Source organism: Chamaea fasciata, unplaced genomic scaffold, assembly GCF_029207755.1.
Source record: "Chamaea fasciata isolate MVZ Bird 193981 ecotype frontalis unplaced genomic scaffold, bChaFas1.0.hap1 SCAF_5, whole genome shotgun sequence".
Taxonomy (NCBI): domain Eukaryota; kingdom Metazoa; phylum Chordata; class Aves; order Passeriformes; family Sylviidae; genus Chamaea; species Chamaea fasciata.
In genome coordinates, this window is record NW_027094090.1 from 9990871 (window position 1) to 10016043 (window position 25173).

General features: G+C 35.2%; 1 protein-coding gene across 3 annotated transcripts in view; it reads left to right on the forward strand.

Annotated features, from left to right (window-relative positions):
• Positions 1 to 25173, forward strand: part of CACNA2D1 (calcium voltage-gated channel auxiliary subunit alpha2delta 1) — a 373282-nt gene that overhangs the window by 332651 nt on the left and 15458 nt on the right. For 2 of the 3 annotated variants that reach the window (XM_066182784.1, XM_066182785.1), the window contains 18 exons: positions 1262 to 1333; positions 2433 to 2504; positions 6293 to 6354; positions 8030 to 8106; positions 10027 to 10087; positions 11777 to 11874; positions 13675 to 13759; positions 13973 to 14035; positions 15023 to 15126; positions 16447 to 16533; positions 16881 to 16948; positions 18258 to 18296; positions 19488 to 19559; positions 20010 to 20162; positions 20259 to 20311; positions 23219 to 23274; positions 23419 to 23548; positions 24880 to 24992. In XM_066182784.1, the coding sequence (XP_066038881.1) occupies positions 1262 to 1333; positions 2433 to 2504; positions 6293 to 6354; positions 8030 to 8106; positions 10027 to 10087; positions 11777 to 11874; positions 13675 to 13759; positions 13973 to 14035; positions 15023 to 15126; positions 16447 to 16533; positions 16881 to 16948; positions 18258 to 18296; positions 19488 to 19559; positions 20010 to 20162; positions 20259 to 20311; positions 23219 to 23274; positions 23419 to 23548; positions 24880 to 24992 (1465 nt within the window). The remainder of the gene's footprint in view (positions 1 to 1261; positions 1334 to 2432; positions 2505 to 6292; positions 6355 to 8029; positions 8107 to 10026; positions 10088 to 11776; positions 11875 to 13674; positions 13760 to 13972; positions 14036 to 15022; positions 15127 to 16446; positions 16534 to 16880; positions 16949 to 18257; positions 18297 to 19487; positions 19560 to 20009; positions 20163 to 20258; positions 20312 to 23218; positions 23275 to 23418; positions 23549 to 24879; positions 24993 to 25173) is intronic. The other variant, XM_066182786.1, reaches the window with a different exon arrangement.

A 25173-nucleotide genomic window follows, 5' to 3' on the forward strand; every position in this document is an offset into this window, starting at 1 on the left:
GCTTGCCTTCCTTGATAGAGCAGTCATTTGTACATTTGTCATGTAACTTTGCCAGAGAATGATAGGAAGTTTTGAAGGAAGGGACTTGTGTCTACCCTGTATATGTTAGTAGGGGAGAATTGCTGAAATCCATTTTTTTTTTTTTTTTTTTTTTTTTTGGTCAGTTTCTACTCTGAACTGTCAGATTTAAATATTTAAGTAATATATCCCATACTCCTTTCTCTAAAGAAATGCACTTGCTTTTAGGGGGTGCATGAAATAACTACTGGGTGATGAGGATGGATGATTTTTACACCACACACAATATAAAGTCAATGGGGCTTAGGCAAAATTTCCAGGAAAAAAAGTTGGATTCCTAATTCATATGGACGATGGCTGTGGCCAAGTAAATGCAGACTGCAATTGAGAAAGGAGCAGAGGCTGCAGGGTGGTCTGAACTAGTTCAGCAGAGCTACAGTGGACTTCCAGCACTCCTGTGGGGCCAGGGTTATTACAGATGTAGGTCACCAAAGTTCTCTGTGCTCCATAGTTGAGGGTTGACATCATCAATGCTCCTTAGGTCTGGAAGCTTGGGTTTCAGTATTTCTGTGCTACAGGTTTCCATCTTCTAAACTGAGTTAATGGTACTGATGTCAAGAGAAATACTTTTGAAACTCCAAGGTGTTCAGGGAAGCCCTGTTATGCTGACAATAAAAGTGGGGTTTATTTTTTATAAACCCAAAATAATTTGCTGTAATTGCTGCCTTTTGGACTTTCGTACCGGAGTCCAATCCCACCTCATATCAGCAAGTCTGTTGTCTGCCCTTGGTAAAATTGCAGAGTACAGTTGCCCAGTTTACTGATTGGGTGGAAAACTCTCCCAAATTTCTCTCACCCTTCTTGGAGGCAGGATATCAAGTGAGAGATTCATATCCTCTGCTCCCTCCGCTTCCTCTGATTCCTCTGATTCCTCCAAACCAGTACAGTCTGTGACATACCAGGAGATGGGGAAGCAGCACCTCAGCATGAGCCCCGTAGATGACAGGCTGTGGACAGACACTGGCAATTAGTATTAATTTGATTTTCACTTACCCGATAAACCTCACTATCCAACAAAATAAAATTCAAAAGAAAGGAACACTAATAATGCTACAAGAGATTAAAATAGATGGGTAAGTAAACCCAGTAAAGTAGGCTAATTTGAAATTAAGGGATTAGAGTAGTTTGTAGTATTACAGTACTCTGTCTTTATTATTTGATCATTTAATATCTTCTGCTTCAGAATCCTAAATCCCAGGAGCCTGTTACGCTGGATTTTCTAGATGCTGAATTGGAAAATGATATTAAAGTGGAGGTGAGATTACCTGGTTTCTTAGTGCCTGTTGCTGCTAATATTTCACCCTATAAAAACTGCAAAGCAATAAATGTTCTATATTTTAAATTGGAATCTATTTTAATATAAATCTGAACTTTAAATTTGTTAAGGTGATGACTTTATGGAGATGAAGTTGTATTTAGAGAAATTAAATCCCAACTTTTTTTATAGGGAAGAGCAATGCATTATATTCCTCTTATCTTGAAAAACACCATGATTGATACTTAAATTTATATTCATGAAGTAACATTTCCTGGGAAGGAAGCTAGAATTTTTTTTTCAAAACAGAATGATTTTTAATAGAATATTAAACTATTACCTGAATTATTTTAAAAATAGTTCCCTATCTCTTATTAATGCAAGATTATTCCTGTGGCAAGAAAGAGAACTGAGAAACAAAGTTCAGTGTGGAAAACAAAAAAATTCCTCTGTATATTTTCCAGTTACAGATTTTGTAATATGTTCTGAAATGATAATTTTTTAAAATAATTAGTTATTTTTTTGAAATCAAATGAAAGGTTTTTGAAGACTTTTCATTTTTAAAATATTTCTTCACTGAAATTCTTCTTTTATAATGACAGTAATCAGCCTGTCTTGGTATGTGTTTAATTCTGCCTTCAGTTTCTTCGAAATGGTTGTTTCAGAGGGGAGTTACTCTTGAACTGGTACCAAAGTGTTTCTGTGAATCACTGCTACTACCTGAGTCACATGGATGTGCTGGGAGGCACAAGAAATGCTAGACAAAGCTCCTTTTCATGCACACAGAATTCATCTCTCTCTTTCAGTGCCCAGCATCAAGGAGTTTTATGGCATGCTCTTGGAATGCAAAGTACACAAGAATTGTTGCTTCATAACTCTACTGATTCACTATATACTTGAATAAAAACAACTTCTAATTGGAAAAATCTGAAAATTTTGAACAAAACTTTTGTTTAAGAGTTGTGACTTCCATTTGTATTAACATTTTCTGTGTTTTAAAGAATTATTTTGTTCACTTTATCCTTATTCATGTTACATGCAACACCTACAGTTTTTCATTTCTTTTATTTCACTTTTTCTTTTTCTTACTTGCCAATAGATTCGGAAAAAAATGATAGATGGAGAAAGTGGAGAAAAAACATTTGAAACACTGGTCAAGTCCCAAGATGAGGTAAGTTAGGAACCCAAAAAGTTACATTTACAGGAATAAACCAAACCAAAAAATAATGTGAAATGATGAAATGCTGGGATGTTTATTTTGTAATGACAATTTGTACCATTTTTTTCCCTCTAGATTTGCTAGTTTTACTGTCTTATAGTTAAAAAAAAGTAATGTACTTAGGAAAAAAAGAATTGTTTTGTTTCTTCGTTTCTTTGGTGCATCATTAATCAGACAGTTGTTGATGAGGTCTCACACTCTGTTCAACAGGAAATGGACCCAGCCTACTTCTGTGCATGAATTCCAAAACAAAGTGCTTAATTTGCTTGCGGAGATGTGTGAGGGTGGGCTTGGTAGTTTATATTGTGGTTGAATGGGAAGAAAGTTGTGAGAAAAAATAATAAAGTAACATTTTTATGCCATAAATGAAGACTCTTTGGGATAAGCAGATTCATCTTACAGTTATATAATGTACTTTCTGAACAGCTTGTTGAGTTCTTTATTTTCTTGTCCAAAATACTTATTCCTAATAAACATTGCTACTGTTTTCTCTCATAAGCAGACGTGTTTCCTAGCAATAGGAAATACCCCAATTTGATATGGGTCATTACATGGGTGCTCTACTTCTTGGGGACCTCAGTGAGAGGAAATCACAACTGGTGTGTGGAAGGGGTTCTGGCCAGAGTATGCCCCACAGTTACAGCTCCACAACAGCTGTTTGAAACTCTTTTGTTCTGAACATAAGTCAGCTTGAAATATCTAATTTGATGACTTAGCAGACACTGCACAACCCATATATATAAGCTCACTTTAACAATACTTAAGGGAATTGTTTGCATTTGATTCATAGGGGCTTTCCCCTCTTCCCATATTTTTCTAGAGACCTGTATCAGCAGTGCCCTTGCCTCCTTTACTGTTATGTGCTTTCCCACAGTTAAATGCTAAAAACCAAGCTTTACAATGCTGTTTTACTGTCTCTGGGTAAATCCTGCTATATGAAAAAACTGTGTTTTTTCCTGGATGATTCCACTCTTGGAGAATGGTGCACGAATAGGTGTTTTCTGGGGCAGAGAGGCTAAGCCCCAGTGGATGTCAGTTCTGTCCCCTCACCTGTGTCAGGAGCCCACGCTGTTTAGGATGCCACCAGTCTGTTCCCTGAAGGGAAACTGGGTCATTCCTGACCCACTGTTAGAGAGTTCAAAGTCCTGCTGGCATCTGAGTTGAGGATAAACTGCTACTAAAGGAAGAGACTCCATGCTGGGACAGTCTCAGATTTATGTTGTTTGTTTAAGGAGTGCCTTTCCAGGTCTGTGGATGAAAAAGGCTCTGTGTAGTTGGTTAGAAGAGGGAGGGTTAGAAGGTCACAAAAATGCAGTTATATTAAGGGTTGTACAAGAAATTGGATTAATGGCAAAAATGTTGAAGAGATTTCAGGCTGTTTGTGCATTTCTCAGGCTCTGTGCTACAAAAGACCTGAAACAGTTGGTCCTGCAACTCTTTGCCCAAAGAAAGAGGGAGGGAAGTATTGCAAATGCTGAAGTCAGTTAAAGTATCTGGGCAGGAGGGAGGATGTAACATCCCTGGGTGCATGAGAATGTGCCAGTTCCACACGGCCCAGACCACAATCTGTGTTGGAATAAAATACCCCAAGCCTTTGATCCCAGATGTTTCAATGCCAGTGAAATTAATTATCCTCACCTTCCCTTGCAACCATGGCCCAAGATTTCTTCCTTTAACCAGACCTCTCTGAGAGAAGAAAGGAGCAGCCAGAGCTGGCTGGCTATGATGACTGCTTCCAGCCATTGCACCCTCCCAGCTCCAGGCTGCTAGAACCAGAAAAAAGCTGCTTTAAACCATGGCCACGCATGAGCCATGCATCACTTAGCACTTGATAGCTTCATATATTTTCTTATAAAATGGGCTGATGTGGTCGGCTGCTCTGAACTGACAGTTGCAGTCTTCAGGCTTAAAATTTATGTTCTTTTTGTTTTGCTTTTTGGTTTAAGTTTGCATCGCTTTCCTTTTGTGTTGCAGCTGGCCCCAGCAGTGTCTTGGGAGATGACTTCATCCTACAGCATAGAGACTGGACTTGTAGCAAATGTGGGTGGGGTGCACTGGAGTCTCCCAGGGCCTCAGGGGCTTTCCAAGTAACAGAGAAGATGCCATAGGAACAAAAGCATTGCCACATTTGGCAGCCGGGGTGGGCAGTAGTGAAAACTGAAGGGTCACAAAAGCTGCAATAACGTGTGTGAGCTCTTTGGCAGTGATCAGCGGGGGGTGAGATGGTCCTAGACAGCTCACTGAGGAATTAGGCAAAAGTAAATGGGAGCTGAGGTATGAGCATGTGTTATCTCCTGGGTTATCTTTGAAGGGAGCTTTCAGCCAATTTGCTTTCAAGCATTCTGACAATGCTGGTGGCAATAGGATTTAATTATAGCCCAGTTCTTCTCTTCTCTCCCCTCCCACCTTGGGCACTGCTTTTCTCTTGTGGAGGTACACGTGTGACCCATGACACTGTGCTAGCACTACGTTCAAGTGGCTAATTTTAGCCTGAAGTACACATTAATTATAAATAGGAATTTATATTCGACGAGATAGGAATCAATAGGAACCTCTTCAACCATCTTTTTACCTTAAATATAAAATATATCAGGGTACTAGACGCTGTTATATGCATCTCCTTTCTGGTTTTCTTTTATCTTTTTTTCATTTTTTTTCAAAAATGACTTTTAAATTATTTATACTGCCATGCTATACTGAAAAGCAGCAGCCAGGTAATAAGAAGGTTTCAGTTTATTAATGTCATATGAATCACGTCTTTTCCACAGCCATGGTCATTTTCCCACGATCCTTTTACCATAGGGAAAGAATGAATCTAGAGCTATACCTGTGGTACCTTTCACCAATATTTGCAATGTTGCATTGTAACAGCTGTACAGTCTTCATTGCTGTCATACTAATAAAGATTTGATTGTAAAGTAATAATACATTGCAGCTGACATAATCTTACAGTTTTCAAAGTGGAAAACTGAGTAAAACTACGCCAGCCAGGTGGATTCATGACTAAATCTATGGGCAACTGTGGGACTATGCCTATCATGCTATTTTTCATATCACAAGAAAACATGGTAAAGATTACCCTAATGTATTAAGTTATTTTTAAAAACCCCCACATTTATTTAAATGCTAATTTTTTTCACAAATTCAAGACCTTCCTAATGAGATTAGAAACAGACGCTAAGTTTAGCAGGGGGTGTCTATACAATCAGAATTACCAGGTTATTCCTATAGTTATGATTCAAATTTAAATGCATTTAAGCCAGTGATGCTGTGACCTGAAAGGACAGGGTCTGGGTGTCTTTGTTTTAAAAGACTTACCTACAAAGTTCTTTTGTAACTGAGAGGGGTTTTTTGTTCATTTGTTTTTTATTTTTTCATAGTTTAACTGCAAAATGATCCATGAAAGAGAAAGCATTTTTTATCAAATTTAAATCACATAAATAAAGGTTTGAATAGGTCTGACTAATGTGAAAATTATAGGTCAAAATTTTCTGATTTTATTTAAATTTAAATTTTGCTAATGTTCAATAAAAAATATATGGTTTATTATTTTGCAAAATGTAAGTTCGGAAAATATTTAAAGAAAGAAGTTGCAGCTCAACCCATTATTTTAGCAAAATAATAAATGGAAATCCCAACAGATCAGTACTTGATATTACACAGTACTTCTCAGAGAAAAGGCACAATTATTGAAGGTCCTTAGTTTAATAATTTAATTTTTCACCAATATCTCTTTGTAGAGGTATATTGATAAAGGAAACAGAACATATACATGGACTGCTGTGAATGGCACTGATTACAGGTAACTCATTTCTGTGTGTTGACTTTGTTTAAGTTTCCTTTTGGTTAATTTTATTTAATATTTTTAGCACTACACTTTTTATACTAGCTAAGGCGACACTGGTGTCTGTATTAGTTCAAATTCATTTGAGCACACAGCATTGTAACATTAGAAGGCATGTTGAAACATTCCTTAACATTACCCTAAACAAGTAGAAGTTTTCCAAGTCTCAGGGAAGTTAAACTACTCTAGTTCTAAAGTACGTGGTATAAATATTGAGTCAAATTTCAACCAAAATGCTGTTTCTGTTATGGTGAATTACAGTAGTCCTCAACCAAGTTGGATCCCAATTTCTGTTGTCTTCTGCACAGGTGTAAAGTCACTGAGAATGCAAACATTAATTTGAGTGTCAAACCAAACAAATTTGTTTTTGCAGCAGAACAAAACCTAGGATCTTCTTCTATTCACTAGGATCTTCTTCTATTCACTATCCCATTTTTCTGCTGAACTGCCTCTGTCTTTATACTCTGTAAGAAAAGGAAGTTTTTATCAGACTGCCATCTGGCTATCACTGGAGAAATACATTTCATTTACATGACTTCTTAATTCCTTCTGAGCTTCCTTGCATGAGATACGCAATAAATCTTCAGAGTATCCTTGCACAAAACCTATTAAACATAAAATTATAGATTTTAATTAGCAATTTCTGCTAGCAGTAACTATTAATGACAGGTAATCTGCCACTGATTTCCCTAGAGGAGAATTGGTGGAAGGCTATTATTAAATATTCAGTAATCTCAGTCATATTCTGTATAAATGGCAAATGTGTCATTAAAGGTCAGTCCATTTATGGCTCAACTGTACAACATTTTTAATGTTAATTTCATCACCTCTTCATTAGGAGCTGTTGCAGTTCTGCATGGATGAAATTCAAGTGTAAAAATTAAAGATGCTACTTGGGAGTTGATGATTCCTCTTTAGTGATTACTCATGCCTCCTGTCCTTTACATACATTTGAGAACTGAACTCTTCCACTTATTTGTAGAATGTAGCCACAAAAAGAATTCCTACATATTTTGAACAAAAATAAGTATAATATAAAAGAAAATGTTGCAAATGCTCTGCAAATCTTAAAATATTGCACAGTCATGTTCAATAGTTGTTAGTGGTGACTGCATGATTAAAGAAAACGGGGGTTTTTTTGGATCCTGAAGGTAATGTGAATGCAAGTATTGTCAGATGTATTTCCTGTAGAATATTAATCCTAGTTTTATTAGTGAGAGTCTCTCATTATATGATGTGTGCACATCAGCCCACAGTACTAAGTGATATTTTTGCAGTTGGTGATCACCATGACATGTTATCTTGGGATGTTAAATGTGTCAGAGGAAGATACAAAAATCATGCATTTTTTTTATTTGCTATTACTTGGAAATTCCTTGCTTATCTGCTAAAAGATGCATTTGTGTTTAAAAGTGTAAATAAGAATCAAAATAAACACAGGGACTCTCAGGATTGGCATAAACATACTTGCGCCTGTTACTAAGTGTGAGGCTGGTATATCACTGTGTGCCTGCCTCATCTCGTGACAGTCCAAATTCCAAAATTGTTAATTACTTTCAAAACACAAAGAAGCTAAAGCTGGAAAACTGCTGCAAATAACATAATTGCTTTACTCATCTCATTTCTGTTGCAGTTTGGCACTGGTGTTACCATCATACAGCTTTTATTATATTAAAGCCAAAATAGATGAACCAATAACTCAAGCCAGATGTAAGTACTGTAAAGATTCCCTGGTTTTGTCTGGTATTGCCAAGTCTCAGATTCACTTAACAAAGCAATGTTTGAAATCCGTAAATTTACTGAAATTCTCTGATGTTATCATGATGTACCCAAAATCTTCAGCAATGATTCTAACCTGTTCTAACATCTGAGGTGTGAGAAATATTCTATAAAAATAGAATATGTGCAGAACATGTCAGTTCCACTGACAACCCCTACCCCTTGCTCTGTGCCTATAGAATCATTGCTTTGTGTATCCTCTATTGCTGTCATTTTAAGGGTCTGGATACTATATTTTTTCATTCTATTAGCAAAATATGGTGAGATAGACTGTAAGAGTAGAGCTTTTTTAAAAAATTATTGTATTTTAGATACATTATAATATTTAGCAAATGATTTCTGCTAGAACAGTGTGAAAGCTCTGTTTGGTTTGGGTTGCAGTTAGGTTTTTATTTTGCATTTTACAAATAGTTTTAGTGGATGTTTGCAATGTATTTTTAGATTAGGCTGATTTCAAACCATTTACAGATTCCAAAGTGATAGTTGGGAATTCTACTTGACAGTATTCAAAGGTTTTCTGTTTATTAGGTGTAGCTTAATTGTAGTCTGGGTAGTACACAAAATGGAAACAATCACAGCCTTTTAACTTTATCCAGATGTTACAATAACTTTAGAGCAAGTTTGTAGTTAAATAGAAAGTTTGAAAAAACACAAAAAATACCCTCAGAGAGGCATAGATACTGTTTAGAGAAAACTTGGTTAGCACTACATCAGTCTCCTCTACCATTGTTCCCACATATGAAGAAGAATGTAGCAAACTTTAATAATCAGTGATTTATTTTGTACCTTTTCCCAATACTGAGTACTTTAAAATTAATTTTTTAAGCAGAGAGTAGTATGATTCTCTTGACGGATTAGATCATCTGGTTTTGCACTTATATCAATAAAACCTGCAAAACAGACCCTTGAAATAGCCACAGTGTATAGAAGGTACTGAGAAAAAACTGAGAAGAACATATTCTTCAGTCTTCAGAGATGTTTGTCTTTTTTTTTCCAGACTACAGCTGTGTGTAAATTGAACCTTTGAATCTATGTACAATATTTTTATTCAAGGGGCTGTTTGAATAAAATATTGGTTTGTGACCCCTTGTGCTTTACCCTGTTTTTTTCTGTTTCCCTGCTTTCTCTTTCTGATGGATAGTGACATCCAAAAAGGGCAAGTATATTCTTGTTGCTCAGTTTCCTTCTGTTTACTGCAGTTGATATTTTTCACTTGTATTTCTATTCCTACTGGATATTCTCCTCTGTATTCCTCATCTCAGGATTTTCTTCATGATCATTGGGTACCATAGCAATAGAAAGGGAAAAACAAAAGTGAAGTATTTTTCTGTTTTCATGCACATTTCAATATGTTGCTAATCTCTAATCCTTCTTTGTCTGCTCCTATCAGTGTTCAGTGATATCAGCTATTAAAGCCATTTTTGCCAGTAGGATTTACAGTATGATTTTTCAATAGGATGGGTTTTTAAAATTTTATTGCAGAAAATATTAGGGACATTTTTCTTCATGTTCTAATCAGTCAGCTTCACAAATATTTATTTGCAACAGAGTTTGCTTTTAGTGAAAATTTCTTATTTGTTTTTATGTTACTATGATAATTAAATGTCTTCCTTAAATAAATTATTGGATATTATCTTACTGTTGCCAGTTGTATGTTGTATATAATAATGAAGCGATTTCTTCCTATGTTGTGAAATACTGAGAAGCATAGAATTCATTAGGGTGAAAGTGTCTCACACATTTCTTTCTAAATTCGTGGATGCATGCAAAATTTAGCCAAATAGTTTAAGAATAGAAATTATGGCAAAAAATCCAGTTTATTTGCTTGGTGTTTACTCTTCATCTTTTTAGTTTCAGAATCACTGAAGCTTGATCATTTTGATGAAGCTGGCTATACGTTTTTAGCACCAAGGTTGGTTGATTTCCCAGTTATAAGTGTTATTTCAGCATCTGATCCGGTTTTTGGTAAAAAAATGATCAATCGTTTTTCATGCTGGAATGTAAATAGCATGTGCAGGCTCTGATTTCTGCTCATATTAGTCAGAGAGCTGTAAAAATGATATTGATATTTTAAAGGAAAACATATTCATGTCTGGGCATTTCTTGTGGTTCTGACTTCTAAGACTTTACAGCTATTTTAAAAATACGTTTCATAATACTTACCACAACATGTTTCCCAAGTTCAAGACAAAGGGTTTCAAAGCTCTTTATTACTCAAGTATTAGTTAATTTTCAATTAATTGAATATTAAAAGTTACTAAGTCATTAAAAATTATTAATTTTATTAGTTCCCTGAGGGTTTTTATGTGTAATTCTGCAGTTCTTGTTTCCCTTTTAAAATTATGTTTGCAAGGGAAACCTGGTATGATAAAGACTTCCTAAAAATTAAGTTCCTCTGAAAGTTAGTTATGCTAAATAAAGGAAACGCTGTACAGTTAGGATCAATTGAGAATCATTGCATTATTTTTTTTTCTGATGAATTTCTGTGTACTTTTATATTTAAATTAATAGATCGATTTCAATTTATAGATTGATTTATGTAAAGCCTTCAATTTTAAAATGTATCCTAGCTTATCTGTTTAATTTTTCTGAAAGACTGAAGTTATTGAGAATTAATTGTGCCAATTAACAGCTTCAAGGAATTCACTTGCTGTCCTACATAAACAAAGTCTGTTTGATGTGTAGTTCTGCTTAAATGTGAATATTGGTATAGTAAGGTAAATTCTGCCTGTGGTCTTTCTGGATTATGGTAAGGTAAATAAAGGGTAATAAGATATCATAAGATATGAAATAATTAAACAGACTTCTTTTGTGTGTAAAATTTAATTAATATAAAAGCTCATTTTAAAAAGTGAGCCTCCTTCTTTACTGCTAAACACTCTTTACTTTTTAATTAAAGTTGTTCAATGCCATTCATCATATAATATTTGCCCCCAAAATGCTCAGTGACTGATTTTGCTTGCCTTCATTCAGTGAATTGCCCAATGATATATGGCTTCAACACATTATATAAAGGACAGGAGTTTACTTTTTATCTGTTTTGCATATGTCAAAACAAAGAGTGTTTATATGTTCATGTGGTTTGCATGAACAATTGCATACAATACAATTGCATTTACAACTTCTCAGAGGATAGGACTTTACTCTATTAATCTGGCCCTAGTCGAGCATGGTGTGGCTGTTTCACCAGCAGTCCAGGTACTTTCCAGTACAGTTTAACCAAGGAGTAATTTAAATTCACTGGGCATATTTTAAGTGTACAGAATATGATCTCCTAATGTGTCCTATACTACTCCTCATTTTTTTTTTTTTTTCCTGGGAATCTATGCCCTATTTCATGCATGCAGTTTTCTTACAATCCAAATCTTAAGAAATGCTTAGGTAGGTGTTTGAACACCTTATTTCCTGAAGATATCTGAAATAATTGATATGGTAATCATTAAATATTGATCATGGCAGCCAATTGACATTGTAGTTCCAGCTGCTTCATAATAGCTGTACAAGCCTGCTTGGACTTCTAAATTGTCTGCTTTAGTAGCACAAGAAAAAAAAAAAAAAAAAAAGAGAAATATAAGAAGACTGATGTTTTGATGTTTTTCAGAGAATACTGTAACGATGTAAAAAAATCAGAAAACAACACTGAATTTCTATTAAATTTCAATGAATTTATTGACAGAAAGACTCCAAGCAGTTCATCATGTAAGTACACTCCTCACCTAACTGAAATTTTTCCTTAGGAAAACACCTTGTCATGGATGAAAGTTCATGCTCAAATTTTGTGGGTTTGGTTTTTTTAGTAGGAATGTATCTAGTGTCGGGATTTTCTATCCAAGGCAAAGAGGGTAAAATTAGTTTTCAAGTTTCTGGCTTTATTTAAGAATGTATGTAGTGCATTATGCATCCCGTGTTTTCTGTAATTCCTCTCAGCATTTTGCTCAGGCATAAAATAACAATTGGTTCATTTTAATACATTCCAAATATTTTTGAGCTTATATTTTTTCACTTGTAGCAGTCAAAGTCTCAAACAGACCAAAACCTTGTAATGAAATCTTCAACCTGCTTTTTTGTCATTTTATTCCAAAATAGTAAAGAAAAGAAATCCAAGACCGAAATAACCAATAACAAGAATAAAAGATAAGCAACTTCTTTTGCTAGTTCACAAATTGATTAGAAAGATCTCACTTGGGCTTGAATAGCTTAAGACCCTAGATCCATGTAATTCCTGCAGTGGTGAGCACTGGACTTTGGGAAGGGACTAATTCATTTTTGAGATTGGGCCTTAACCTCTGGAGAGAATAAATGAAGAGTTATTACTATCTGTAAGGTGTTAAAGCCTTGTTCTCAAGAAAAAAAAAAACAGTCTTTGGATTTGGTTTGGTAGATACACATCTGTCCACTTAGATAGGATATCTTCTCACAAAAGGATATTTTTGTGTGCATATGTGGGTGTTTGGTGTTCTTTTAGTAGAGTGATCTTATTCATTGACACATCGCTGACTGAGTGAAATTTTTTTTGAATACCTTGACTCAGAGTTGGAAATGAAAACATTTACCTGCAGTGATTAAAGCAATTAATGATAATTTAATAAAAATTAATAAAAAATGGAAATTCTTGTGTAATATTCACTACAAGCAAATACTGAGGACACATTTAGTGATATTGTAGCATACAGTAGTGCTTAGTAAGTATTTATTCCAAAATGCTATTTACTTATTGCTGTATTTCAGTTTGGAATATGTAGTAATTTTTTTCCTTTTTTTTCTTTCCCCTAATAATTAGGTTAGTTTAAAAATAGTCTCCTTAATAAGTAAACAGTGTTAACTAAAGGACTGAGTAGCCATAGAAATTATCTCAGCTAAAAATGCTTTTCAAAAGGAATGACACATAAAATCCCCACACTGAAATAATCTTCAGTAACTCTTCTAAAATGTTACTGAAAAAGGTGGTTGAGAAGCACTGACTTCAAACCATCTATTCAAAGAAATTTAAGCATGGCATCTCTGTATAAGCTATTGATTCAAAATTAGTTTATTTCCCTGTATCCATTTTCATATGACAAATGTGTTTTATTTGAGAGCTGGCATTTAATCAATCTAAATATATTTATAATGTAGTTGAATTTCATTAGGAACTGTTGTTTCCTAGCATCAAACGTGATAAAAAGTGTTTTTATGGACGCATGCTTCAAAAATAGGGTAAATTTCAGATTTAGGAGCTCTGTAAAACTGGGGCCTGTACTGTTATCAACTTATTCCTGTGAAACAAGGATAGGAAGAAAAATGAATGCAAAGAAAATGTTTAAGTGAACTTAACAGTGTGAGAGCATCTATTTGACTCTAATTACATGACATAATTTAAAGTTAGGCAGAATGTCAAATATTAACAGCCACAATTTTTGTGGCTGGAGCAGATTGACAAATCAGAATTTCATTTTAGGTTTTTATTGAAACTCCATTTCATATGATTTCAGATGACTTACATTTTAACTCTTTTAATAGGTAATACTGATATGGTCTTAAGAGTTTTGCTGGATGCAGGATTTACAAATGAACTTGCCCAAAATTATTGGAGTAAACTGTCTCTGTAAGTATTCATTTTATTGACTGTGATTTTTTTTTATGCGTTTCAGAGTTTGGAAACAAAATCTTATACATCTGTGTGTATATACAGATATGCAGTTAATGTTACAGAGAGTAGGTATTTTTTCACAGTTAGGCACTTTAATGGCAACCCTTGACATAGGAATTTGTGAGAATTTCAGTCAGTTTTCATTTTAAATCTTATTTTCATTTACAGCGATGGAGTTGTTGCACAGTTTGTGGTTACAGATGGTGGAATCACTAGAGTGTTCCCCAAAAGGTAAGAATTATTACAAAATAGTATAATATGGTAATTCTGAAGCCTGAAAGGGTGGAATGTTAAAGAGTGGCTTTATTGAATGAGAAGCTGCAGTCTCCGAGGGTCTAATCTGTACTGATAGCTATGAAATTAATGGAATGTCACCTGAGCACTGCTAGAAACTAATCTGACCCATTATTTTCATGACAGGCCCTTGTAATCCAAGTTGCCCATCAGTGTAGAGTAGCCATAAAAACAATGCCTTTGTAGTAGCAGTGGTGCAATGCTAATTCCTAATTACTCCCAAGCACTCTGTTTTTTGGCAGGCTGCAAGTACTGGAAAGCAGTGGGTGATCTTATAATTTTTTTTAGACTAGGATCAGACCTTAAGTTCCAGGGACTTCTAGAGAGAAAAATGTATCATTATCAGAAGACAGAAAGGGAATGTGAAATTTGAGACACAATAAACTGACAGGCCCCACGAGTGACTGGGAATAGTGAAGGCACCAGTACAGTGCAGACTTATGGCAAATGGCGAATGTATCTATTTTCTTAGGTTATTCTGTGTTTCCCCAAAATGTGAAAATGGCAATGAATATTACTCCCCAAGTGAGTTTCTTTCCTATTGAGGGTTATTAATGATATTAAATCTTCTGGGATTAAGCTTACAACACAGCATATGCTGTAAAGTTTCATTTCGATTTTGTTGTAAGTAGTGTTGCAGTTGTGTTTGTCACAACAAATCTAGAAGTGATGAGACTAAATTAGTGTTTTTCCAAGAATACTAATTATTTTTTTCCCGATGTTTGTTTGTTTTTTTTTAATGATTGCAACCTGTCTTTTAACCAGTGAAAACTGACAGAGCCTGAGGACTAGCAGAATGAATCTTTTCTTCACATTTTTTTCCAACTGTGAAACATTGAAAGAAAACAATCTTTGAGGACAGCATCACAGCTTTAATGAGACTCTAAACTGTCCTTTTTTGATCCTTTTTTTTTTTTTATTTAGGGCAGGAGAAGATTGGTTGGAAAATGCTGAAACTTATGAAGTCAGCTTCTATAAGAGGAGTTTAGATAATGACAACTATATTTTCACGGCTCCATACTACAACAGTAAGTCATCATAGTTTAGAACTGTCAGAGCTGGCTAGTCCAATATAAGTGGGTGTTTCCCATACCAGGTGGGGTCACTGACAAAAGATGTAAGTGTGCTACTTCATAAAGAAAAGAAATCTTGGGATAATATCCATTTTAAAGGAAAAACTAGGAGGCATTAAACATCTTTTTTTTCATCATAATTTTTCAGCTACTCTGGAGGCCCTGTGTGCTCAGAATCAACCGAAGTGGAAACATACATAGAGTGTACTGGTGTTCATTCAGTGTATTGAAACACTTTTTTTACAGAGATACTTTGGCATAATTATTTTAACAGAAAGTTAAATGAAATTGCACTCATAGACAATAACTCTGCCCAAAGTCTTTATAGAGCTGAGTTCTGTGTGCTATCTCAGCACGCCTAGCACAGACTTGGTGGACCAGGCATAAGGGTACAGAGGCCATTACTCCATCCACTGCACCACTACTTAGTTTAAACTTCGCTTTTGAATTCTATTTACAATTACACTTATTCACCAAAAGCAGTTGGTCTGAGATATTGTGACATTTAAAACCTATATAAGAACAATAGCAAGTGCTCGTTATTGATATGAGCAACATTAACCTTCTCAAATTTGTAGAAAAGCAGATGCTACCACAAATGGCATACTCCTCTCTTAAACGTATGGGATCCTTCATTGCTGTTATTTCATAAATATTTATTGCATTTTTTTCTCAGTAAAATATAAAGATGGTAATTAAAAGATTATCTGAAGTCTTTGTTACTCCTCAAACAGCTCTGGGAAATGTGCTTTTAACTTGCCTTTTCACACTAGAGCAGTATTGAAAACAGTTTGTAGTCCGTCAGAGCAGGAATTGTGCATTAGTGAGTGGTGTCAGTATATCCTGCATTGAAAAACTCACAGACAACGACAGGATAAAATCTTTGGCTCAGATCCTGGTTTTAACAGAGCTGCTCACAAGTATTTATGGCGCTGTTTTCAGAAGAAAAGACTGCAGTAACTTTATGAAGCAGTCAAACAGGGAACAAAAAGAGGAAAAGTAAGCACAAATATTTCTTAGTCATGCCAGTGTTAGTGATCTGAGCTATTGCAGGTGATAAGTGTGTACCACAGCTGGGTCGGTGCTTTTGGACAATGATTTTTTTAAATCATTCTGGTATTTGAATAATAATAGATTTAAGTTTCAGAGGAAGAGTCTTTTATGTCACCCTAACTTCTTTTTTGCTTGGGTTTTTTTTTGTGTTTTTTTTTTTTGTTTGTTTGTTTGTTTGTTTGTTTGTTTGCTTTTTTTTTTTTTCCTCTTCTATACTGTCAGAAAGTGGTGCCAATAGCTATGAATCAGGTATTATGGTAAGCAAGGCTGTGGAAATAGAAGTTGATGGAAAGCTTCTGAAACCAGCAGGTAAGAGTGGTGCTGAAACTCAAAGTACTTCAGTTATTTAGTTGTTGCTCAACAGTGAATTGGAAATTTAATTGCAATTTCAAAGGAACTTCACTTTATAATAACATTATTTTCTCTGAGACAGTTTTAATCTTTCTAGTGGAAATCTGTTTGCATTTGAGTAAGTGTTTAATTTATTAGTCTCATGAACCATGTTGGTGATTGGACAACTGAACAACTCGTATTTTAGCTTTCTCCAGTTCAATGATTTAGATGTCATTATAATATCCCCCCCTTTTTAGGATAATACAGTTACCTTTTTTTTTCCTTCATTTTACTAAAAAAGACTTTCATGTATTTCTTGTTAGTTGTTGGAATAAAAATTGATGCAACCAGCTGGATGGAAAATTTCACAAAAACCACAATCAAGAGCCTGGTAAGCAATTGACCAAGTCTTTTTTGAACTTTATTTGCATTTCTCAAAGCTTCAGATGCAAATAGGTTTACTGTCTCTATGTGCCAGAGTCACACTGATGAATAGTTGCCAAGTAGTTGTAGTATTTAAACCATCCAAATGCATAAAATAAATCTATGTTGAAATAAGCTGTATTTTGTACATGTCTTGCTTTCATAATTTTAAAACACGGATAGAGACAAAGAAAAATGACATATTCTAGCTAGTAGTAAGACTATGCTGTAGCAGCGAATAAAATCTACAAAAGAATTGGTGAATCTGTTTTTTATTTAATATCCAGGAGGGGTAAGCAGTGAACAGTAAGGATTTATATTGCAACCAACATCACTGCATTTTAGCAGAACTTAATGAAATAGGCACTTAACCATTTCATTCCATGCATCTTATGTGTAATATATCTGAGGTGTAAATGGGAAGGAGGAAAGGTTAAATGAAAGAGAAAATGTGGAACTGATAGTGAATTGTGGAAGGAAAGGCACAAAATTAAGAGACTCATAGAACATAAGCTTCTTACTGGGTGAAGCAATGTTGCTTGGTTTGTCGTATGTTTAGGGAATCAGTAAAAGAGTCTGTCTGGTTTAGGTATTGGAGCTGTAGTTCAATGAGGAGGCAAATGCATTGCCTAAGTGTCAGAACAGTTAAGGAGAAAAATACACAATTGAAAAATGGAAAGTAGGATGGGTATTTCAGGAAGAATGTTGTTGACTCCAGCATCACTTGGTAGTTGTTTTGCTGAGGATGTAATGCAAGGACACAGTTGTGTGTGTATGTGTACACATGCTGTAGGAACATGAGAAAAACGAGTTAGGAATCAAAGCCATAAAAGCCAGCTGGGTTCATGGATTTCCTTTATCGCATTGGATTCCCATGCTTTGAAGCTTTTTATGGTCAAAAGGGATACTTTTGAAGGCTTTCCTTCCAAATTCCAAACACATGGAAGTGTTCCTATTCTTTCTGTTTTACTTTATGCTCACAACACTGACATCCTGACAAGTCCTCCAAATATTTATCAATATTGAGGATACTTGTAAAGGGAGCTGCGTCAGTCTTTGGGAAAGGCAGTCAAGATTGTGCTGTTGATAATTACTGAATACAGGTTGTACAGAGAGATATTTCTGATAAATGACACACACTCAAAATTAATTTAAATTCATATACAGATATTGAAAATAGAATTGTTTGTTCTTTTCTTGAATGATTAATGTAATTGGAAAATACAGTTTATTTTATAACATTTTTTTGATGATTACTGTACTTCTGTTTTTTTTAGTGCAACAGTGAAATCTGTGGCTGTGAAAGAAATAGTATGGTAAGAAAATGTTCAGTTTATGAATATCTGACAAAGTATTGAAATTCACTCATTCCTTCTAGATCTATCTAAGACAGATTCTATCACTATTATTTGAATGTTAATTTTACAGAAAACAGGGCATAGTTGTTGGTGTCTTGTAAAAGATGGAGGTTAGGAGGGGAAGGGAGGAAAGAGGGCATAAAAGTAGGTGAAGTGGTTATGCTGATGAAGTTATGAGAACAAGTGTAAAGAAAAATATACAGGAAAAGCAATAGAGAATGATGTGAAGAAAAATGTGATAAAAATATAACAGTGATTTGCAAAGAAGAGACAAATCCTGAGGAAAAAAAAGAATAATTTTTAAAATTCTAAAAAAAAAAGAGTACCTCAGAGAAGGGTAAGTGCAAATTTAGAAGCACCAGAGTCCATAATGTGCCCGTCCACAGTCACTGGGTCCCAGCACCTCCGGGGTTAGGGGACCCCATAGCTCTGCTGGCACTCAGGAGAGCACAGATCCAGGGACTGTCACCTTATCATGTTCTGCCATGTGCGTAAAAGCTTTCCTGTGCTCAGGTCTTCTGAGTTCTTTTGAGGAATGCAAAGACCATTAAATGCAAGAATTACAGCAGAAAGGGTACTGTGGGGAGTTATCCATTTGACCTCAGTGCTATCTCTCCAGTCTCTGGCTACAAGGATCTTTTCCAAAGTGCAAAGCATATGGAATCAGTGGGTTTCCTATTCCTGCACCTGACACCTGGAATAATCCCACTACAGTCCTTGGCAAGTGAAAATAATCATGCCTAGCAAGCTGGGATCCTGCCCTTAAGATTTTTACCATTGAAAGCTGCAAATGGAAAAGTACTTTCAACACAGCTGAAGCACATGAGAAGTTGTAGCCCCTTATTATGAACTGAGTTCCAATTATATTCAGATTTAATAAGGATATAGCAGTCTTGGAACTAACAAAGTATTGAGCAAATAAGAATTTGCAAAACAACTTCAATGAAATTAAGCCACAAATAAGCCTTTGATCTGTTCAAACTTTTATTATACTGATAATGCTGATTATTATAACTTAAATTTGGCCCTTGGCTATGGGTTTGTGATTTGAAGATACTTCTGACATCTTAAAAAAAAAAAAGTAGTTTTTTACAGAGTGTTCTATTGACAAATCTTTCCTGTAAAACATATTTCACTTTCTTAAAATAGCATGTGGACTGTGTTATCCTGGATGATGGTGGATTTCTTTTAATGTCCAATCGAGATGAATATACACAACAGGTATGTATATTCCTTAAGAACAGAACGTGAAAACCAATAGGAAAAAGTTTAAAGGGAGAAAATAACAAAAAACATTTAACTATCAACTTACTCTAAAAATAACGTTTCTGAATCACAAAAATATTTCTGGATCAGAAATTCTAGGAGGGTTGTTAGTCATTTTTACAGTTGTCTTCATAAATGGAGATGCCAAACTTGCTACCAATTGCTTTCTTTGTGCTTTGCCATTAGGCTGGTAGGCTGCCAATGGACTTCAGATGGTGAGGACAAGTAGTATGTTATCCACACACCTTCTTTCTCATATTATTCTTGCTTTTGCCCAGGCAGTATCTCATTGATACTGCATTTAACAGTTACTGTCTAACTGGGGAATTTAGAACTGTGCACATTGTTATGCAAAAAATACTTGGAAATTTTTTACCTTATGTCTCTGTGTTGCCCCCCTGTCAGATTGGAAGATTCTTTGGTGAAATTGATCCTGGACTGATGCGAAACCTGATTAACATGTCCCTGTATGCCTTTAATAAGTCTTATGACTATCAGTCAGTCTGTGATCCTGAAGAAGAACCAAAGCAAGGAGCTGGACTTCGTTCTGCTTATGTGGTCAGTAGTCCCATGTGCAGTGGCTGACAATACATTGGAAGTTTGCATGTGTTCATACAAATAAAATAACCTTTTTTGGTTTGTTTCTTTTCCCAGCCTACAATAACAGATATTTTGCAACTTGGATGGTGGGCTTCAGCAGCAGCCTGGTAAGTATGAGTGAATAGGAAATCTCTATATCCAAACTATAATTATTCAGTAGGTTGAAACTCCATTTGGCTTGGATTTTTTTCCTCCATAAATGTTCTCTGGACCCTTTGTTTCTGCAGTTTCTCATCATGAAAATTTTTAGGTATGTCTCCAAACATGACGGTTTTGTCAACAGTTCAATTCAAAACTGCTTTTGCCAGGTTTTGTGATTGTGTGTTCTGACTACAAAATCAGCTTCAGAAAGCAGAGTTTGGATTAAGTATGATAGGCAGTTGTAAAGCCTAAATTATCACATTTTGAAATATTGATCACTTGGTTCCTTATTTCAGAATATCATCGTCAACTTTTTCTAGTAAGAAGTCTTAAGAAAATCAATGTTTTCTTTTCAGTGAATCATTTTATAAAACACATGAATCATAGAATTATTTGGGTTGGAAGGGATCTTTAATGGTCATCCAGTCCAACTTCCCCTACAATGAGCAGGCACATCTTCAAGTTGCTGAGAGGTCCATCCCACCTGACCTTGAATGTTCCCGGGGATGAGACGTCTCCACCTCTCTGGGCAACCTGTGCAGTGTTTCACCATTCTCATTGTAGAAAACATCTTCCTTGTATCTAGTCTGCATCTTTCCTCTTTTAGTTTAAAACTATCACCCCTCACCCTATTGGAACAGGCCCTGCTATAAAGTTTGTTCTCATCTTTCTTAAAAGCCCCCTTTAAGTACTGAGAGGCCACAATAAGTTCTTCTGGGAGCCTCCTTTTATTCAGACTGAACCCCAACTCTCTCAGCCTTTCCTTATGGCTAAGTACTCCATTCCTCTGAGCATTTTTGTGGCCTTTGTCAGGACCCACTTACAGGACCATGTTTTCCTGTGCTGAGGACTACAGAGCAGATGAAGTACTTGGGTGGGGTATTTTACCTTTTTCAGAGCCATGCTGATTGACATTCACATCAGCTACTTCCCTCAGCACTACATTGGGATAAGTAATTGGCACTGATGTGATGTTTTTGCTGTGGTGTGAATTGCACCCTTGGAGACTGGTCTTTTTTCTAAAGCTCCATCATACTTTTTTTTTTTTCTTTCTTTTTTTTTTTTTTCTTTTTTTTTTCTTTCATTTCCTAATGATAATTTCCAAACTGGAATAAATTACCTCCTTTATGAAACTAAGACTTAAAATATGTAGCAGCTGAAAAGCCGTATAGTAATTTTCTCACAGAAGCACTGTGAAGACTGTATGTTGTTTTTTATTGTTGGTTAAATTTAGTTAACAGGAAGAGAAATAATCTTCATTTTCTTGGACAACAGCAAGCTTCAAAAATTGAAGATGGGCAACAGTCCAGAAGAGAAACTTGAGTTCTTTTCAAACAGAGAAACATCAGTTTATCAGTGTTCAAATCAGACTCAGCGGTCTGGTCTCAATTTAGACCTGAGGTTTATTTAGTGTGATGTTTAACTTGAAAGCACAACATTAAAGTACTTTACTATGGTCGTGTTTTTAATGGAATCTAGGTCAGAAGCAGGCAGAGAAGGCCATTAAGCAAGCAGAGTGAATAGGGATGACCAAAAAATGGGCTCTCTGAGGCACCTGGCAAAAGCAAGTACAGGGAAATAAGAGAAACCAGGTTATTAAAGAAAGCTATAGTGTTTCAGGCAAAAAATGTCGGGAAAAGGTGTGAGTGATCATTTTCAAAATTTATATGGGATACATTAGCATTTGGTTAAGAGAGTATGTATCATTTCTCCTTCATGCTCCTTTAAGTCAGGAGATGTAGGAGTTTTCCCAGGCTGCCTTTTTTGTTCAGTTCCCTGTAAATCCTGAAGTAAGCTATTAAAAAGGCTTACTATTTTCTGTCAGCAAATTGCATCACTATTGAATAGAATCAGGTCTCTTCTGACCCATAACTGCTCTGTGCTGTCCCTGTGATGATTCAAAGCATAGAGTCGTGGATGTGAATCCAGAACTCCTTCAGGGAATGCCTCCATGGGGAAGGTGACTGGCATATTCAGTTTCTTCACACGGGAATCACACTAGAAAAGAAGAAAAAAACTTTCAGGTTGAATGAAGTTATACAGTCCCTTCTCTCTGCAGAACAAGTGTTAGAATAGAAAGAAATGAGAAGAGATTGGGTCATACTTGTGGGTAGAAGCAAGCCTAAAACTTGATAACTTGAAAATAAAACCCTAGGAAGGTTAAGGAGAAGCAGGGAGGTAGAGAATACACCTGTTGCAGTCCTGTTTTGACAGGCTGGTAGTGAGAAAGGGTCTATGTGTGTGGCAAGCTGGTACCTTCTTTAAGTAAATAAAATTGGAAAAAATGCCATCATCAGTGAAGAAAATAAATAAAAGGAGCTCTTTATGCTTAAGTATGTTGGCGGAATATAGGAAAAAAATGTAGTACATCCCTCAAAAATGAGAATAGAGATGATTTTAAAAGTCAACTGTTGCAGTAGTTGTTTTTATAATATAATATTCCAGCACTGATTTCCTTCTTAGAAATTTAATGAGTCTTAATAAGTGTAAAGTATCTAATTCAGAAGCATTTTCTCTGAGTGTGTTAAAAAGGAGTTCAGTTGCTTTAAGTTGTAGGGAAACACCAACACCTCCCACAGAGGTATAAAAGGAGGGCATGGATGGTTTGATAATATTTCCATTATGTGAGTTGTGGGCACACATTACAGCAAACCTGAACAGTAGAATAAAGGATTAGTGTGAAAAACGTGTGAGAATGTGGGAAAAGAAAACCAGAGTCAAACTACAAATTTTGAAGAAACACAGATTTGATAACTGACAAAACCATAAAAATATTTTTAATAACTTATATTTGAGTAGTTTTTAACTATCCATTAAAATTCAAAGAAGAAAAAGAGCCTTTAAAAATAAATATATTGTCTTTCTGTGTTCAGGTCTATCTTACAGCAGCTGTTTTTGAGCTTGACTTTTCCACGGTTCCTTGAAGCAGGTAAGTAAAAAAATGTTAGAGTCAACTTTGAGTGAAGTAGAAGGTTAAGAATGTAGGCCAGGGGACATATTTGGGTCTCCACATTCTGTCTGTGACTTAAAAATGTTTGTTTGTTTATTCATTTATTTTATTCTTTTATATCAGCTGATATGGAAGATGATGATTTCGGTGCTGCCCTGCCTAAAACAAGCTGTATCACTGAGCAAACTCAGTATTTCTTTGAAAACAATGACAAATCCTTTGGTGGGATTGTAGACTGTATAAACTGCTCCAGGTAAAATTTCTTCAATATAAGTAATAATTTTGGAATTTTTATTTATTTTACAAAAGATAGGGACACTAATATAAGAAGCAAATATATATTTTGGATTAATTTCACCAAATTTACATAAGCAGGACAAAGAAAAATAGAGGCAGGAAAATTGCATTCTCTATTCATTTGTTTAGAATCAATTTTAATTTTAATCATAAAGGAATTGTAGAAATGCTTAGTCAGATTTTTTGTTTTATAGTCTGTACTTCATGAAAATTGTATTTTTTAGCTCTGTCACAATTTCTTTTTTTTTTAATTTATTATGTCAACTTAAAAGCATTCTGCAATATCCCAAGGGATATGATCTTCTCTAATCTGGTTAGGTATCAGATTTTTTGATGTTCAAGATTATGTAGTTTATCTTCCAATTTAACTTCTATTTGATACTGCTCATGATTTAAGCCATGAGTCTTGTAAAGCAAATGAAGGTATATTTTTTAATTAAAAGAATTACTCTTCAGACACCATAAGGAGGGCTATTGAAGATGATATTTAATAATGTGTGAAAAGAAAAAAAATTATACGTCAGAAACAGCATCTTCGACCTAGGTCTCTGTTTCATACAAGAGCCTGCTGGGGTTTTGCATACATTTTGAGCTTCTGAAAACGTCTTAGAAATTAGAATTAATAACCATATTTCAAACAAAAAAAAGACAGTATTTCAAGCCAGGAAAGGAGAGAGAGCTTTGGAGAATGAAGACAGCCAAAACAATCACTTTTTCTACTTCCGTACTTCCTCCTCCATGTTGCTAGTATGCATTGAGTTTATTTATAAACTGAAAATGACCCTACTAACTTAAAGACCTTTTGCAGAATTATATGGACATGAAAATACAACAAATGCACATCCAATAAATGACATGCATATCCTATGCTTCTGTCACCCTTCTTACAGAAAGGTTTATGTTTTGGGGTTTTGTTTATTTGTTTTTGGGGTATTTGTGGTTGGGTTTTTTTTTCAGTGTGAATTGATGCTGAACTGATGTTATTTCTCAGTACAGCTACTGTGGTCGCAGTACAGAGGTAGCCATTAATTCAATTAAAGTTATTTTATGCTCTTTTCCATTTTTTCCACTAACAAGTCTAGTTGAAAGAGGGTACGATGGAAATGTCAAAAAGATTACAAAATTTATTATAAATGTTTCTTACTGTTTGTTAATGAAAAAGACAAGAAGTAGCAGGCAGATTAAATTTGTGAAGCTGGATTATTTTATTCCAATACTGTGTGTCCTTCTCAAATATGATTTTCCTTGCTTCATTTAAACATAGGGTTTTGTTGGCCTTTTTTCCAGACTTTATCATGCAGAGAAGATTTCAAACACCAATCTAGTGTTCATTATTAGTGACAGCCAACTGCTGTGCCGTTCCTGTGACCCAAAGCCACTGATGCAAGCAGAGAAGCCGGGTATCCTTTAAAAATCATGTTATTTAGTAGTGTGGATTGATTTTTGGCTACGGGATACTGGAATATATTTGAGGAGAAATGACCCAACCATGGTAATTATCTACATTACTACCATGGTTGCCACTGGAATACTGAAGTATCAGGTATTTGTGGATGATATCACAAATCATGTGAAGAAGCA